The sequence below is a fragment of the Nerophis lumbriciformis genome, linkage group LG18, assembly GCF_033978685.3.
Source record: "Nerophis lumbriciformis linkage group LG18, RoL_Nlum_v2.1, whole genome shotgun sequence".
In the NCBI taxonomy this organism is placed as follows: Eukaryota; Metazoa; Chordata; class Actinopteri; order Syngnathiformes; family Syngnathidae; genus Nerophis; species Nerophis lumbriciformis.
Window position 1 is genome coordinate 18,261,496 of NC_084565.2, and position 18,505 is coordinate 18,280,000.

The 18,505-nt window shown below is 38.7% G+C and overlaps 1 protein-coding gene across 6 annotated transcripts in view; it reads right to left on the reverse strand.

Moving 5' to 3' along the window:
* The window catches only part of eps15 (epidermal growth factor receptor pathway substrate 15), an 81,537-nt gene extending 68,426 nt beyond the window's left edge, over window positions 1–13,111 (reverse strand). For 2 of the 6 annotated variants that reach the window (XM_061977776.2, XM_061977775.2), the window contains exon 1: window positions 12,923–13,111. In XM_061977776.2, the coding sequence (XP_061833760.1) occupies window positions 12,923–12,949 (27 nt within the window). In that variant the 5' untranslated portion in view covers window positions 12,950–13,111. The remainder of the gene's footprint in view (window positions 1–12,922) is intronic. The other 4 variants (XM_061977772.2, XM_061977770.2, XM_061977774.2 and 1 more) reach the window with 3 other exon arrangements.
* Between the last annotated feature and the right edge of the window lie 5,394 nt (window positions 13,112–18,505).

The window sequence follows — 18,505 nt, forward strand, 5'->3', positions numbered from 1 at the left end:
GCATGGTGTGTTGCGTGTATCATGATCGATATTAAAGTGACTCACTCACTCGAACAGTTGTTCGTCTGGTCCAGCTGGCTGGGGACGTTTTCTGTTGATTTTGGGCAAGTAATCCGTTTATGTCGAAATAGCTTGGCTTCAATATCCATATTTATAGCGTCAAAATCGCTTTCATTCCCCTCTCCCGGCTTCCGTCTGCTCCAACGTCTCACTCTTCCTTTGTGCTCGCTTCTATAAGCAGCAGTATAATTAGCTTCAAAAGTATAAGGTTGTAAATCCTCATTTGTCCAAAAATAGTCCTCTTCGTTGTTTGTTATCAAGTCTGCCATGATTAGAAAACACACTTGTGTTGGATTCCAGAAGTAGGAACACACATGTTGCCAGAAGTCAGACGTGCGCTGCTATGGAAATACAAATCAGTGCGCAAAATAAATCCGAACCGGAATTGATTAAAGTTATCAAAATACGGTAAATATTGAGCATATTACATATGGTTATGAATGTGTCTGTTACTACATTGTATATAGACTGGCAGTGTGTATACAAAACGGAGGGTTTTGAAGTTGTTTCAGAGGGCTTTGAAGACTACAACGTTGACTCCCATTACCCGCATCTTTCAAGCATTTTTTATCATCTGTAAAATCGTTAAAAAAATATCGGCCATGCATTCAATACTGTGTAATGCATCATACAATTCCAGTTGTTTCATTACAGCACAGAAAAGCAGTTGGAAGAAGCAGAGCTTATTTATTCCTACCCCTTGTCTTGTCATATAACAGTTTTAGCCCATTTCCTTGTTTTCTATTTGTAACAGAACAGTTAATAAATATACCATAAGTAAACAAGTTAATACATAATCATTATCTCATTTTTTTTCTTTTTAAAAAGGTCCAAGATCCATCCATCCATTTCCTACCGCTTGTCCTTTTCGGGGTCGTAGGGGGTGTTGGAGCCTATCTCAGCTGCATTCGGGCGGAAGGCGGGATACACCCTGGACAAGTTGCCACCTCATCACAGGGCCAACCCAGATAGACAGACAACATTCACACTCACACACTAGGGCCAATGTTTAGTGCTGCCAATCAACCTATCCCCAGGTGCATGTCTTTGTAGGTGGGAAGAAGCCGGAGTACCCGGAGGGAACCCACGGAGAACATGCAAACTCCACACAGAAAGATCCCGAGCCCGGGACTGAACTAGGGCTGCAACAACTAATCGATTAAAATCTATTATAAAAATAGTTGGCGGTTAATTTAGTCATCGATTCGTTGGATCTAGGCTATGCCATGCGCATGCCATCCCTTTTATTTTATTTATTTATTTTTTGTATTTATAAACTGCAACATGTACAAACAGCTGAGAAACAATAATCAAAATAAGTATGGTGCCAGTATGCTGTTTCTTTTCAATAAAAAAGGATAGAAATGTAGTTTGTCTCTTTTATACGATTATTAATCGATTAATCGAAGTAATAATCCACAGATTAATCGATTATCAAATTAATCATTAGTTGCAGCCCTAGATTGAACTCAGGAAAATAAGCAGGGGCGTCCATGAAAAAGATGTTGCTCCAAAACTTATATGTACCTTTAAGCATTTGTTAAGTCCAAAAACACTGCAGCAGCACATTTTTTGCTATCTATTGCGTTGGAGATTTCTTCCGTTATTTCGAGAATTCCATTGATGTTGAAATGTTGGCTCAGTATCCGTATTGGTTGTCTGTGAGTGTTTAATTTTTATTTTTGAATTTGTCTAACCTGTTTAACAATTTATCTATAATTTTTGAAAACTGTGGAAGTAAAGAAACGAGTTTATAGTTTGTAAACTGGTGTTTGTCTCCAGTCGTATAAATTGATACGACATTTGCTATTTTAATTTAATCTGGGAATTTGTCAGTGTGAAATGATAGGTTGCTGACATGTTAAAGGTTCTGAAATCTCTTAAATAACCCTTTATATCGTTTCCATATCAATTCCGTTACAATCAGTTGAGGTCTTGGATTTACATTTTTTCACAATATTGATTATTTCCTCTTTTGTCACACCTTTGAGGAACATCAAATGTATCAAATGTGATGAATATTTAATGGACCACAATGGAAACAAGCCTTTCGGCTTTTTGTGGCATCCATTTGCCTTTTTAAAGCATTACATGGATTCAATTATTTAAGATGTCAATAAACTTCTCAATCAATCAATCAATCGAGTGGGGATTTCTGTCTATAGTGTCATACAAGTCCTCAACTGACTAGTGATCTAGAATGTTTTACTCCAGATTTGGTCCAATGCTCACAAAGTACTTATTGAAGCTTTCAACTATTTGTTCATATTGCCATTTTTTACATTTCTGTTTGAGAAGTATTTAGGATAATCCTTAGCACCATTTTTAATAATACTATTTAACTCTATACCCATTGTTTATCACATGTTAAGTATTATATAAAACATTACTAGGGGTGTAACAACTGATCGATATATCGATCGATCGATATATATTACTAAAATCTAAGAAAATCGATCTGTGCTCAGCTGTTTGGCTTTCCAGAAGATATATATCGATCTAACATTGACTTAAAAGGTAAAGAAAAGAACATTGGCTTTGAGAACAGAACATTTTATATAGGGATGTCCGATAATGGCTTTTTGCCGATATCCGATATTCCGATATTGTCCAACTCTTTAATTACCGATACCGATATCAACCGATACCGATATCAACCGATATATGCAGTAGTGGAATTAACACATTAGTATGCCTAATTTGGACAACCAGGTATGGTGAAGATAAGGTACTTTTTTTTAAAAATTAATAAAATGAGATAAATCAATTAAAAACATTTTCTTGAATAAAAAAGAAAGTAAAACAACATAAAAACAGTTACATAGAAACTAGTAATTAATGAAAATTAGTAAAATTAACTGTTAAATGTTAGTACTATTAGTGGACCAGCAGCACGCACAATCATGTGTGCTTACGGACTGCATCCCTTGCAGACTGTATTGATATATATTGATATATAATGTAGGAACCAGAATATTAATAACAGAAAGAAACAACCCTTTTGTGTGAATGAGTGTGAATGAGTGTAAATGGGGGGAGGGGGGTTTTTTGGGTTGGTGCACTAATTGTAAGTGTATCTTGTGTTTTTTATTTTGATTTAATAAAAAAAATAAAAAATAAAATAAAATAAAATAAAAAACGATACCGATAATTAAAAAAACGATACCGATCATTTCCGATATTACATTTTAACGCATTTATCGGCCGATATTATCGGACATCTCTAATTTTATATAAAGTTGTTTTAGCACTTTTTAAATAATTACAGATCATAAACATTACGCAAAAAGATCCTAGTTGCTGTTCTCTAGAGGACGATATCGGCAAGGTGTCGCTGGACTTTTTGACCCAGCTACGTTAGAGTCCTTATCTGAGCTAGCATGCTATGCAACCCAGACGCTCGGACCGCTCCAGACGGGGACAACAGACAACCACAAGCCGAAATAAAAGCGCGGAAGACGGGTAGGAGATGACTATGGACTCCGTCCCGTGCATGGTTAGCAAAGGAAGGCTAACTCTTCCGGTTATACTACTGGCAAATGTTCAGTCTCTGGAAAATATGATGTAGGAATATTAACTTCAGCAGCAAGAAACAAGCAGGGTGCACAATATGATTTCTAACTCCTGCTCTGAAAATGTTTGAATATATTACTTTGTAGTTAAGGCCATTTTATCTGCCCAGAGAACAGCAATGTAATATTGTGAGTGTCGCGTGTATGATCCAAGAGGGTGCACTGAAGGAAATACATGACATGACCATAATCGGCATGAAAATACATATCCGGACGCTGCTGTAATTATCTTGGGTGACATTCCATCCATCCATCCATTTTCTACCGCTTATTCCCTTTGGGGTCGCGGGGGGCACAAGAATAACAGAACTTTAGGAAACTTCACTTACAGTGTCCAGTTTTTATTTCACAGTCACACTGGTTTAATTTTTTCCTAAAAAAATGCTGAATCGATTTCAGCTCACTGAATCGTTTCAGATTGTATCTTCTAAAACAAATTATGTCGTCCCCGAATCATAACAGTAACAACAAATTTTTAATTGAATTGAAGTAAAAAATTAATCATTATACCCCTGATTATTACATAAAATAGTTATATACCCTACAGCACAAAGTTAGGTAATTTTACCAGATTTAAGGGTTGAATTATAACTCTCTAAACTGAATTACAAGTTTGGATGTTTGTGTGACAATTATTTGTGCAGACTGTAACATTTAGAAGCATTTAAATCCTATCTTAAAAGTCATTTGTATACTCTAGCCTTTAAATAGACCCCTTTTTAGACCTATTGAGCTGCTGTTGGGTTGAGTTTTTTCTTGCCTTGATGTGGGATCTGAGCCGAGGATGTCGTTGTGGCTTGTGCAGTCCTTTGAGACATTTGTGATTAAGGGCTATATATAAGTTAATTTTGAATGATTGATTGATTATTCATAAATACAGTTTAACCAGATGTTTTTACGTTGTAGGTAATTTATTTTTTCACTTGTATGACAGATCCATCCATCCATCCATTTTTTACCGCTTGTCTCTTTCGGGGTCGCGGGGGGTGCTGGAGCCTATCTCAGCTGCATTCGGGCGACAGGCGGGATAAATCCTGGACAAGTCGCCACCTCATCGCAGGGCCAGAGACAGACAACATTCGCACTTACATTCACAAACTAGGGCCAATTTACTGATGCCAATCAACTTATCCCCAGGTGCATGTCTTTGGAGATGGGAGGAAGCCGGGGTACCCGGAAGGAACCCACGCAGTCACGGGGAGAACATGCAAACTCCACACAGAAAGACCCCGAGCCCAGACCTTTGTATTGTGAGGCATATATGCACTAACCCCTGTTCCACCGTGCTGCCCCTGTATGACAGATAAACAGTCAAAATATAAAGAATTGCCTGTACAAATAATCAAAATGTTGTAGGCCTTACTACTCTGCGAAAAACTGATTTTAAAAGCCATTTTTCGTGTAGTTTTCTGTTCACCCCAGACTGTTCAGTTTCTCACAGCAGAAAATAAAATCAATTAATTTTGCCTTTAAACATGAAGGACATAAGCTTAGCAGGTCAGAAAAATATGTTGTTCTTTAATTGTTTAAAGAAGATGCGCCGCATTGCACATCTCACACTTTAAAAACTCCTGGTGTTTCATGTAAAAGTTTCTATCTATCCAAAAAGTGTACAGTAATTCAAGCTGCGAGTAATAACTAAATGGACCCTTACGCCACTAAACTTCCCCACTTCCTCTTTAAGTATGTCTCACCGTCCACAGTGGGGGCGTAGAGGAAGACATTCAGAACTTCCTTTTTCATATAGCCCATGTGTTAATGTTCTCTAAAAATGAGCAGGTGGAGTGGGGAACAACATAACAGCTTGCAAATGCATTACAAAAAAAATGCCAAATGACTGCATGTCAGGCAAAAATTCTGCTGGATTTCAGTTGTGTTGAAGTCTAGAGATAACTGACTGCCCACACTTATCTCTCAATGACCAAGGCTGCTTTCTTGCTTTACATAATAGTATACCAGGAACTAATTGTCCGCTGCAACACAGAGTGCATTCAACATGATGTTAACTTACACAACACACTGCTCACATGTGGCTCATACAGCCAAAATGCACAGTGGACTCACTTATTAATGTTTAGTCCTTAACACAAGTTATTTTAGTTTTGCCAACAAATGGTATTGAAATTCAATTTTTTTTTGCAAAAAGCACATTTTTGTTAGCAAACATCTTTAAAAAGTCATAAACTTTAGCACAAATCAAATACACGCTACCGTGGTCCCCTTTAGCTAGCTCACCAAAGTTGAATAATATTTGTATAACTAGGGGTATAATGGTGCATGTATCCATGAATTGGCTTTTTTGTTACAGAACATTCATACTGTGCAGAGCTTTACCTAATGCCCACACAGAATACATGTATGATTGACAGGAAGCATAACTACAGCATGACAAAGTCACGCTTTTGCTTAGGCTAGCAATAATGCTAAGAAGAAGCAAGGGCTTGAAAAACCCTCTTCTGTCATCAAAGACTATTCAGGTTTGGGGACACATTGCTTTTGAAATATGTACGGACAAAGATAAGTGAATAAGACACAAGCAGTGTGATGGTGTTCTGTCTAGCCATGCATCCCATAAGATTTGTGCATTCCCTGTTACTGCGCATGAGTGTAGAACAATATATATATTTTCAATGCATTTGAAGAGAAACTCAAACTATTATACATTGTTTCATTTTTATTTGATTATTTGAACATTTGTGAATAGTGTTTAATAGTGAATTAGCCTCTAAAACTGCAATTTGTTTACCCTTCATTTTAGAAATATTTAAACCTGTTATTTACACAAAAGCTACATAGTTTTGTTTTGCACTTTGTTCTCTTACTGTACAAAAAGTGAACAGAACCGTGACTTAAAACCGAAGTATGTACCATGAGTGTGACGTACCATTACACCTTTTATCAACTTTCTTAGTGTTCTGAGTAATTGTTGAATTCCGACATTATTAGGAGTGTGACTAAGGTGTGTATGGGGCAAAGTTGGATAAGGACTTTGCTGTTTGTAAGAAGTGTCTCATGAAAATACTCACACAGTGTTCTTATTTGAAGTGGTAGGAGAATTGTTGATTTTTCCATTCAAATGCAAACTTTTTTGTAATATTTCGACTTTTTGATTTGATGTACTTGACACATGACATGTTTTCTGAATGAGTTATTGTTTATGCACTATTGCAGTTTGTACTCTGCTTAAATTGTGCTGCAAAATATCAAATATGAAATGTGTTTTATTCTTATGTTTTGTTTGAACCCTATCCAGAAGCTATTGTAGCCATATATCATATCGTACCATGTGGTAGCCTGAAATTATGCTTCTTTTTCATTTCAAATTACCACTAAAAAGCAAGCACTGACTACACTGAGCAGATATGTGTCATTTCAGGGGTGGAACGATTCATTTTAACAATAATTTGTTTCGATTTAACACCAATTCGTTTCGATAAGAACTTGTGGTTGCCAATTCGATTCAGGGACGATATTGTTTTTCAGAACGATATAATCGAAAATGGTTCAGTGAGTCTAAATCAATTAAGTAACTTTTTAGCAAAAAAAAATCAAAGTCCCAAAGTCTAACTGCACTTTTTGTGGAATGTTGCCTATCGTTCACAATCATTATGAGAGACAATAACACATTTTTGGGGGGGGATTTTAAAGATGATAAAACGCTTGGAAGATGCTGATAATAGGAGTCATCGTTGTAGCCTTCAAAGCCCTCTAAAACAACTTCAAAAATCTTATAGTAAGAGACACTTTCATAACAATATGTAACATGTACAATATTTACCGTATTTTGGTCATTTTAATCATTGCCAGCACTGATTTCTTCCGCATATTGATTTACGTTTCCATAGCAGCGCACTTCCAACTTCTGGCAACAAATGTGTGTCCTACTTCTGCAAACAAACGCGAGTGTTTTGTAATCATGGTAGACTTCGTAATAGACAACAAAGACGACTATTTTTGGACAAATGAGGATTAACAACCTTATCTTTTTGAAGTTAAACTACTGCTGGTAGAAGTGAGCACAAAGTAAGGGTGAGGCGTTGAAGCAGACGGAAGCCAAGAGAGTGAGATTGTCTTGACTCGAAGCTGTAAGTGTGGAACTTGAAGCCAGGCTATTTTGAAATAAATGGATTGCTTACCGAAATAAACTGGTAAAAACTTCCCCGGCCAGCTGGACCAAATGGACAACTGTCCATAGAGTGAGTCACACTTTAAATATTGATCATGATACACACAGCACACCATGCCAGTTAGTACAATTACAGTGCATACGCTGTCTGGCTAGCTTTGACAAACAAAACATTAAATGTGAGCTAATACTTTACAGATACTGTAATGATTGTTCACGTTTTTCAGTCAGTACAGATTGGTGTCCTATCGCAATGTGTTGTGCATTATAAACTCAAACGCGTTTTGTGCTGACGTAGAAGCTAGCTTATTTCTTTTCGTAGCTAGCTTTTAAGTTTGTTTTTTTACGGTAGCATGCTAATGTGTTAATATGCTAGAATTGTTACAATAACAATGTCGCTACAGCTTGATTATTTAACAGGTTACAGAACAAAAATGAAGGATTGTTGACGATTTAGACTGAGGTAGAATTGATTGCTCCCATTAGCTGCATTGCTAGTTACCAAGAAGAACCTAATTTTCAGAATGCAAAAAAAAAACAACTTTTGTCTTCTTGTCTCTCATAAGGACTGTGAACGATAGGCAAAATTCCCCAAAAAAGTGATTTCCCCTTTAACGTTTAATTAACGTCTTTATCATTAAAATATAAAATTCAAATAAACATAATAATATAAAATATCATTTGACCTGTTCAGTGGCCTTGTGGTTAGAGTGTCCGCTCTGAGACTGGAAAGTCGTGAGTTCAAACCCCGGCCGAGTCATACCAAAGACTTTAAAAATGGGACCCATTGCCTCCCTGCTTGGCACTCAGCATCAAGGGTTGGAATCGGGGGTTAAATCACCAAAATGATTCCGGAGAGCGGCCACCGCTACTGCTCACTGCTCCCCTCACCTCCCAGGGGGTGAACATGGGGATGGGTCAAATGCAGAGGATAATTTCACCACAACTAGTGTGCGTGTGACTATCGTTGGGACTTTAACTTTAAAAGGGCTAAACTTCATATACAGTGCATCCGGAAAGTATTCACAGCGCTTCGCCTTTTCCATATTTTGTTATATTACAGCCTCATTCCAAAATGGAATAAAAAGTGCTGTAAATACTTTCTGGATGGATCGAAAAGTCTGTCGTTCTTCAATGTTTTCCTTTTTTTAGTCCCAATAAGTTTGAGTCCATTTTAAAACGATCTTGAATCGATACTTATCTTCAAGAAGGAAAACTTGCAGAGTACAGATAGATGCGGTTAAATCTAAGGAATATAAATTGATATATCCAATACATCGTTACACTCCTAGTCATTTTAAACTGTTGATTAATTAGTTGGACATAAACATTGCACCACTTTTACAGCAATGAATCCACTCTCACTCTCAGCTTCTCTCTTGTGTTGTTATAGGCCAGTGGTTCTCAAATGGGGGTATGCGTACCTCTGGGGGTACTTGAAGGTATGCCAAGGGGTACGTGAGATTTTTTTTTAAATATTCTAAAAATAGCAACAATTCAAAAATCCTTTATAAATACATTTATTGAATTATACTTCAACAAAATATGAATGTAAGTCCATAAACTGAACATCAAATCAAGTAAGCTATTCCATTCATTACAATGCAACAATGCAATATTCAGTGTTGACAGCTAGATTTTTTGTGGACATGTTCTATAAATATTGATGTTAAAGATTTCTTTTTTTGTGAAGAAATGTTTAGAATTAAGTTCATGAATCCAGATGGATCTCTATTACAATCCCCAAAGAGGGCACTTTAAGTTGATGATTACTTCTATGTGTAGAAATCTTTATTTATAATTGAATCACTTGTTTATTTTTCAACAAGTTTTTAGTTATTTTTATATCTTTTTTTCCAAATAGTTCAAGAAAGACAACTACAAATGAGCAATGTGAATTGTGAATTGTGAATTACATTTATATAGCGCTTTTTCTCAAGTGACTCAAAGCGCTTTACAGAGTGAAACCAAATATCTAAGCTCCATTTAAACCAGTTTGGGTGGCACTGGGAGCAGGTGGGTAAAGTGTCTTGCCCAAGGACACAACGGCAGTGACTAGGATGGCGGAAGCTGGGATCGAACCTGCAACCCTCAAGTTGCTGGTACGGCCGCTCTACCAACCGAGCTTTACCGTCCCAAATATATATATATATATATATATATATATATATATATATATATATATATATATATATATATATATATATATATATATATATATATATATATATATATATATATATATATATATATATATATATATATACACACACACACACAACAGTGGTTCTTAACCTGGGTTTGATCAAACCCTAGGGGTTTGGTGAGTCGGGCTCAGGAGTTCGGCGGAGGTCAAAACCCACCCGACTCATCGTGTAAATACAAACTTCTCCCTATCGGCATATTACGGATACGGCAACAGCAGAAGTCAGACTGATTTGCAGGTGTGTTAATTTGTTGTGAGTTTATGCACTGTGTTGGTTTTGTTCTTTGAACAAGGTGATGTTCATGCACGGTTCATTTTGTGCACCAGTAAAAAAACATGGTAACACTTTAGTTTGGGGAACATATTCACCATTAAAGGCCTACTGAAATGCGATTTTCTTATTCAAACGGGGATAGCGGGTCCATTTTATGTGTCAAACTTGATCATTTAGCGATATTGCCATATTTTTGCTGAAAGGATTTAGTCGAAAACATCGACGAACGATAAAGTTTGCAACTTTTAGTCGCTGATAAAAAAGCCTTGCCTGTACCGGAAGTAGACGATATGCGGGTGACGTCACAGGTTGTGGAGTTCCTCACATCTGCACATTGTTTACAATCATGGCCACCAGCAGCGAGAGCGTTTCGGACCGAGAAAGCGACGACTTCCCCATTAATTTGAGCGAGGATGAAAGATTCGTGGATGGGGAAATTGAGAGTGAAGGACTAGAGGGCAGTGGGAGCGATTCAGATAGGGAAGATGCTGTGGGAGGCGGGTGGGACCTGATATTCAGCTGGGAATGACTAAAACAGTAAATAAACACAAGACATATATATACTCTATTAGCCACAACACAACCAGGCTTATATTTAATATGCCACAAATGAATCCCGCATAACAAACATCTCCCCCCTCCCGTCCATATAACCCACCAATACAACTCAAACACCTGCACAACACACTCAATCCCACAGCCCAAAGTACCGTTCACCTCCCCAAAGTTCATACAGCACATATATTTCCTCAAAGTTACGTACGTGACATGCACATAGCGGCACGCACGTACGGGCAAGCGATCAAATGTTTGGAAGCCGCAGCTGCATGCGTACTCACGGTACCGTGTCTGCGTATCCAACTCAAAGTCCTCCTGGTAAGAGTCTCTGTTGTCCCAGTTCTCCACAGGCCAATGGTAAAGCTTGACTGTCATCTTTCGGGAATGTAAACAATGAAACACCGGCTGTGTTATCCGGCACACCAGTCAAGGGGTGCATTCTACGGTGGGGGTGCGTTATCCAGCACAACACCTGCCGCAATACACCGCTTCCCACCTACAGCTTTCTTCTTTGCTGTCTCCATTGTTCATTGAACAAATTCCAAAATATTCACCAACACAGATGTCCAGAATACTATGGAATTTTGCGATGAAAACAAACGACTTAATAGCTGGCCACCATGCTGTCCCAAAATGTCCTCCACAATCCGTGACGTCACGCGCTGACGTCATCATACCGAGACGTTTTCAGCAGGATATTTCGCGCAAAATTTAAAATTGCACTTTAGTAAGCTAACCCGGCCGTATTGGCATGTGTTGCAATGTAAAGATTTCATCATTGACATATAAACTATCAGACTGCCTGGTCGGTAGTAGTGGATTTCAGTAGGCCTTTAATTACCGTAGTTGCTTATTAACATGCAAATTAGTAACATATTGGCTCTTAACTAGTCATTATTAAGTACTAATTAATGCCTTATTCGGCATGGCCTTATTATAACCCTAACCCTCTAACCCTGGCCCTAACCCTCTAACCCTAACCCGAACCCGAACCAAATAACTCTAAATGAAGTCTTTGTTACTTAGAATATGTTCCCCTAGTGTCCAAAAAACTCTCAATTAAGTCTTTGTTACTTAGAATATGTTCCCATAGTGTCCAAAAAACTCTAAATTAAGTCTTTGTTACTTAGAATATGTTCCCCATACTAAAGTGTTACCAAAAACATATAATAACTTTGTCTTGAATTTGAAAAAAAAGGAGGGTTCGGTGAATGCGCATATGAAACTGGTGGGGTTCGGTACCTCCAACAAGGTTAAGAACCACTGATATATATATATAAAATATACAATATATATATATATATATACATTATTTTGCACTGTTATACAATTTAATAAATCAGAAAGTGATGACATAGTGTTGTATTTTACTTCTTTATCTATTTTTTTCAACCAAAAATGCTTTGCTCTGATTAGGGGGTACTTGAATTTAAAAAATGTTCACAGGGGGTACAACACTGAAAAAAGGTTGCGAACCACTGTTATAGGCGACAGTGGCTCAGGTGACAAGTGTAACCTAGTACTGACACCTGCCTGCAAGATGATAAATAACGTATTACAATTTGTGCAGTCACTTGGACCAAAGTCATATGGGCGCCGATTTAGAAACCCTTCAAATAGGAACAATAAACAGGTTCCCGCTAAACTAAGCTGAATTAATTAAATTCACGTTATTCAGCAGAGGTGTTTACTGTCCAGAAAAATTACAAGTAATCCCAACCACAGCCACACATGTCAATATTAACGACAATTTAACAGCAAAGGTGGTAGAATTTTGAAACAACACAAAACCAAGCTTAGAAAGGTTACACTGCCTAACGTGAATATGATTAAAAAAATTAGTCAAGACGAGCCAACACTGCGCACAAACTATTAGTTTGCTAGCTAGCATGTTAGTTAGCTAGCTAGCTACGCCCTTACAGTCCCACAAGAGATTAGGCAGAAACTTTTCCCAGTCACCAGCTTGCACTGTCAACTCCCGCCACTAAAAACAGCTACATAGTCGACGTAAACGCTCGATTTATGCCGCCGGAGTCCACTTGGTTTGTCGGAGAGTACCCGAATTGGGAATGCGTTGGACGTGGAGCTGTGTCTGTGGTGTAAAGCCAGTGGTAAGAAAGTGTTACCTGAGTCAGAGTCAGAGAGGCGGCCATAGTCTTTCTGCTGCTGTCTTCACGTTGCCTGCCTGACACACACTCTCTCTCAGGCCGCCACAAAACCTGGAACTGGACCTCGCCTACAGGAAGGAATACATTCTAGAACCGAGGCCTTCAACTCATTATGGGAAGGCTGAGACGTTGCCTCACACCAGGGATTGTTGAGGCACTTAAAAGTAGTGTTTTGTGTCCCTGTTTTGGTCTTTTATTTATTTATTTATTTATTTTAGGAACAATACATATATTGCATGTATTTATTACATTAATACTATGTATACCAGTACCACCTCATAAAACACTTGACTTGGTACATGACATTAAAATACAGTAGCGTAGTAGGCCTAAATACTCATTAAAAAAAAAGGCAGAGGTTTTACAAGTAGAATATTTTTCCGCTGTAACATTACACACAGTTTGAACAGTGACATTGTGTTTAACGATAGGAAAATAAAACACATCAAGTGGTTCTTTGGTGTACCACTAGATGGAGCCTATGTACCTCTCATGCAGGGCTCCCCAAACTTTTTGGGTTAAAACAATTTGGCCGGGGCCGGGCTGTATATATATGTATATATATATATATATATATATATATATATATATATATATATATATATATACATCCATTTTCTACCGCTTGTCCCTTTTGTGGTCGCGGGGGGTGCTGGAGCCTATCTCAGCTGCATTCGGGCGGAAGGCGGGGTACACCCTGGACAAGTCGCTATCTCATCGCAGGGCCAACACAGATAGACAGACAACATTCACACTCACATTCACACACTTTGGAGGTGGGAGGAAGCCGGAGTACCCGGAGGGAACCCACGCAGTCACGGGGAGAACATGCAAACTCAACACAGAAAGATCCCGAGCCCAAGATTGAACCCAGGACTACTCGGGACCTTCGTATTGTGAGGCACATGCACTAACCCCTTTTCCACCGTGCTGCCTATATATATATATATATATATATATATATATATATATATATATATATATATATATATATATATATATATATATATATATATATATATATATATATATATATATATATATATATATATATATATATATATATATATATATATATATATATATATATATATATATATATATATATATATATATATATATATATATATATATATATACAAATATGCATATATATTTATATATATATACGGCGTGGCGAAGTTGGTAGAGTGGCCGTGCCAACAATCGGAGGGTTGCTGGTTACTGGGGTTCAATCCCCGCCTTCTACCATCCTAGTCATGTCCGTTGTGTCCTTGTGCAAGACACTTCACCCCTTGCTCCTGATGGCTGCTGGTTAGCGCCTTGTATGGCAGCTCCCAGTGTGTGTGAATGGGTGAATGTGGAAATACTGTCAAAGCGCTTTGAGTACCTTGAAGGTAGAAAAGCGCTATACAAGTATAACCCATTTATCATTTATATATATATATACACATACATATATATACATATATATTTGTACATATATATATATATATATACACACATATAAATATATATATATATATATATATATATATATATATATATATATACTATATATATATATATATATATATATAATGTATATATATTTATATACATATATATATATATATATGTACATATATATATATATATATATATATATATATATATACAGTATGTATGTATATATATATATATATATATATATATATATATATATATATATACATATATATATATATATATATATATATATATATATATTAGAGATGCGCGGTTTGCGGGCACAACCGCAGAGTCCGCGGATTATCCGCGGATCGGGCAGATGAAATTTAAAAAAATTTGATTTTATCCGCGGGTCGGGTCGGGCGGTTGAAAAAAAAAAAAAAAAAAAGATTTTAAATAGATTCAGGCGGGTGGCAGTTAAACCAATTCGGAAATATATATACATAGTTAAATGTTGTTACCCACATATGAAAAACGAGCAGGCACCTGCAGCATATGCCACAACAGAAGAAAAAAAAAAGAAGAAGAGATGGACACTTTTACGGAGCGGAGAAGGGACGCCTCGCCGGGGTCCGGGACCGAGGCCCCTTCCCCCGAGAGGGCCCCACCGGGAGCCGTAGCTGAGGCGATCCGCGAGAAGGGCCCGACGCACGTCCATGGTCCCCACCGCACCGACACCCCGCCTCGTCCGCCTTCGCCGCGGCCGGCGTCACGCGCAGCAGGTAAGCAGCTTACCTGCCCGCCACCCCCCTGGCCGGGGGCTCGTAACAGGGGTCACTCCGCGCGCAGTGCGCTCACGAAAGGGGTGGGGCTCACCCTGGTTGATAAAGACAGCAGGACGGTGGCCATGGAAGTCGGAACCCGCTAAGGAGTGTGTAACAACCCACCTGCCGAATCAACTAGCCCTGAAAATGGATGGCGCTGGAGCGTCGGGACCATACCCGGCCGTCGCCGGCAGCGAGACGCGCTTGGAGGTGCGCTCAGCGCGGCTCCCATATGATTGCGCACTGGTGTGCGTCTGGGTCGTGACAGCGTGGCACGCGAATGTCTGTGCTGCATTGGATCAGTCTCCTTTCTTTAACAGGCAAAAGCTTTATAACCTCACTAATGCCTTGCATCGTCTATATTAGATATATAACAACGGGCGGGTGCGGGCGGATGCGGTTCTGATTAAATGTTAGGTCGGGTGGATGGCGGATGGTTGACGACTTTCTGATGCGGTTGCGGATGAAATAATTGCCTATCCGCGCATCTCTAATATATATATATATTTATATATATATATATATGTGTGTGTGTGTGTGTGTCCTGGGCATGACGTTAAAGTGCATCCGGCAGTGGAGGCTCCTCTGTGGGGTCTTGGGGCACTAAGAGGTTAACCCCTTTACTACTGTACCCCAGGTGGCCCTTGGCAAAGGCCTAGTACCTGATTGCCCCCTAGCCAGGGATACGGTGAAGACCTCAACGGCGGAGCAGGCGGAAGACGGTAGATTTAAGAACTACCACAACGGCTGCAATGGCGAAAGAAGGCTGCAGCAGAAAAGGGTCCCCGGTCATCTTGGACTCCATGCCACTGGACCCTGACCCGATTCTGTCAAGGATCGCGCGGTGACTGTCGGTGCACCAGTCTCCCCACGTTGAACAAAGTCACGCACAGGCATCCTCCATAAAGGGATACACCCCTACCAGTAGGATCGTCATACTCGTTCGAGTGACCACCGATGACATGACATATATATATATTGTGGAGTCTCACTCAAGCACCGCCTGACAGGTAGGCACCTCACAGGGGAGGAGCCAGGGAATGGAGGCAGAGTGGAACAAGGAAGACAACGCCCCAGCCTTGGCCGCATCATCGAGGGGCGGTACATTCCCCTGTACCTGCTCAATCAGCCTGAAGTGCCACCAGCTGTGCGGCCAGGTGGGGCCCAGCCACAAACCCTACTTAACTCTGCCTCATTCAGGTCTGGCTCTCCTCTGTGTCAAGGCAGGTGCATCAGGCGGTAAGTGAGACATCCACTATTTCCCCACTAAAGACATTACTGATGAAATGTTTTACTTATGTTGTGTTTCTCTTGTTTGATAGGCAATGACCTTTGACCTTTAGAGAAGTGTGCTGTGTGAAGGACTGAGAGCCCCAGATGGGAGATATTTATGTTTATTAATGGACACTTTAAGTTTGCTGATTCCATACCCCGCCCTTCCTAAAAACACTTGTACAATAAATGCCCTTTTTGGCTTGCTGCAAAACCAATCCTGTGTCTTGGTGAGAATCAGGTACCACAATATATACAGTATATATGTATAGGTTGTGAGTTCAAGCCCCGGCCGAGTCATACAAAAGACTATAAAAATGGGACCCATTACCTCCCTGCTTGGCACTCAGCATCAAAGGTTGGAATTGGGGGTTAAATCACCAAAATGATTCCGGGCACGGCCACTGCTGCTGCTCACTGCTCCCTTCACCTCCCAGGGGTGATGGGTCAAATGCAGAGGATAATCTCACCATATATATATATATATATATATATATATATATATATATATATATATATATATTCCTCACGCACTAATTGACTGAAAGATGTCACGTTATCGATGGAAAAATGCATTTTTAGACAATATGATTTGCCTGAGCGGCGAGGAGACAGAGAGTAACAAGCGGTAGAAAATGGTTTAGAAAGGACAGAGTTAAAAAAATAATACTTTTAAAAATTAAAAAATATATATGTATTTTTTTTAAAGTTGGGACTTCCCGTGGGCCGGATTTTGGACACTGGCGGGCCGTACTTTGGAGACCCCTGCTCTAATGGGTGTGAAACTCATTTTAGCTCAGGGGCCGCATGGAGGAAAATCTGGGCACACTTTTAAAATTATGGCATTAAAACTAAAACAAAGACAACTTCAGTTTTCTTTGTCTTAGTTTGGCCAAAAATAGAACAAACACATTCTGAAAGTATTACAATAAAAATATAGAAAAAAATACTGGCAGCGGTAAAGTTTACATCCATGAAGGAAATAAGAAAGTGAATGAATGTTTATAACTAAATACATTTACATATGCTTAAAAATTAGTTTTCTTTTGTATTATCTTTGTTTATGAATTAAGTAACATTTATGACAACCTTTTTCCAAAACGCAATATAGAATGTGAGATTTAACAGGATAATGCATACATTTATCATTTGTTTTCAAAACGGTTACAAAAAAGTGGGACCCCAAAAATTTACTGTGGGACCCCATTTTTATAACTTGACGGGGTCCCCGGGACCCCATTTTGAAAATTCCTAGCGCCAACACTGATGGAGTATTGGTGCGTGCAAAACCGCAGCAGGCGGCTGTGGCCTGCGGGCCGGTTCTAATACTAATCAAATATCATCCCGCGGGTCTTGACTTTGACACCCCTGCTCTAATGGTGCAGATACTACAGTTATAGAAACACTGGTGTATACATTTGTTGCGTATAAGGTTTGTAGCCAGCAAGCTAAATTGCAACCTCAGTCCCTGTACCGCATTTCTAAAAGATACCCCATATAAAATAACTGTATTACTTGTGCAACACGCTACTATAGGGCTGACTGGCCCTGCAGCCTTGTAAGGATTATAATACATGCACATGTATATGAATGTAATACTTTTGGCAACCAGAAGTACATTTGGCTGTGCGTGCATAAAAGTCACAAACAACGAAAATGCAGTTCAAATATGTCAATAGTTAGATATCAAGAGATAATGTATTAATACTATTTTACAATTTACTTAGAGAATTGAATTATTTACTATGAATAACCAGGTGTTAACAATAAACAAAAAGACTCCATTGACAATTACAATTCAAAAGTGATATGCGATACCACTAGTTTGCTTTCCGATCCCAGTAACATTTAGGCTGGTATGTCTGCTAAAATTTTAAAAAGTTGTGTATTTCAAATACTGTCATAACATGTCTCATGGCACAAAGACTACAAGATAAGAGTTATTTATTTCAAACTCTGTATTATTTTGAGATGTGGTGTGAATAACACTATGGTCAAGCTAATAAAACAGGAT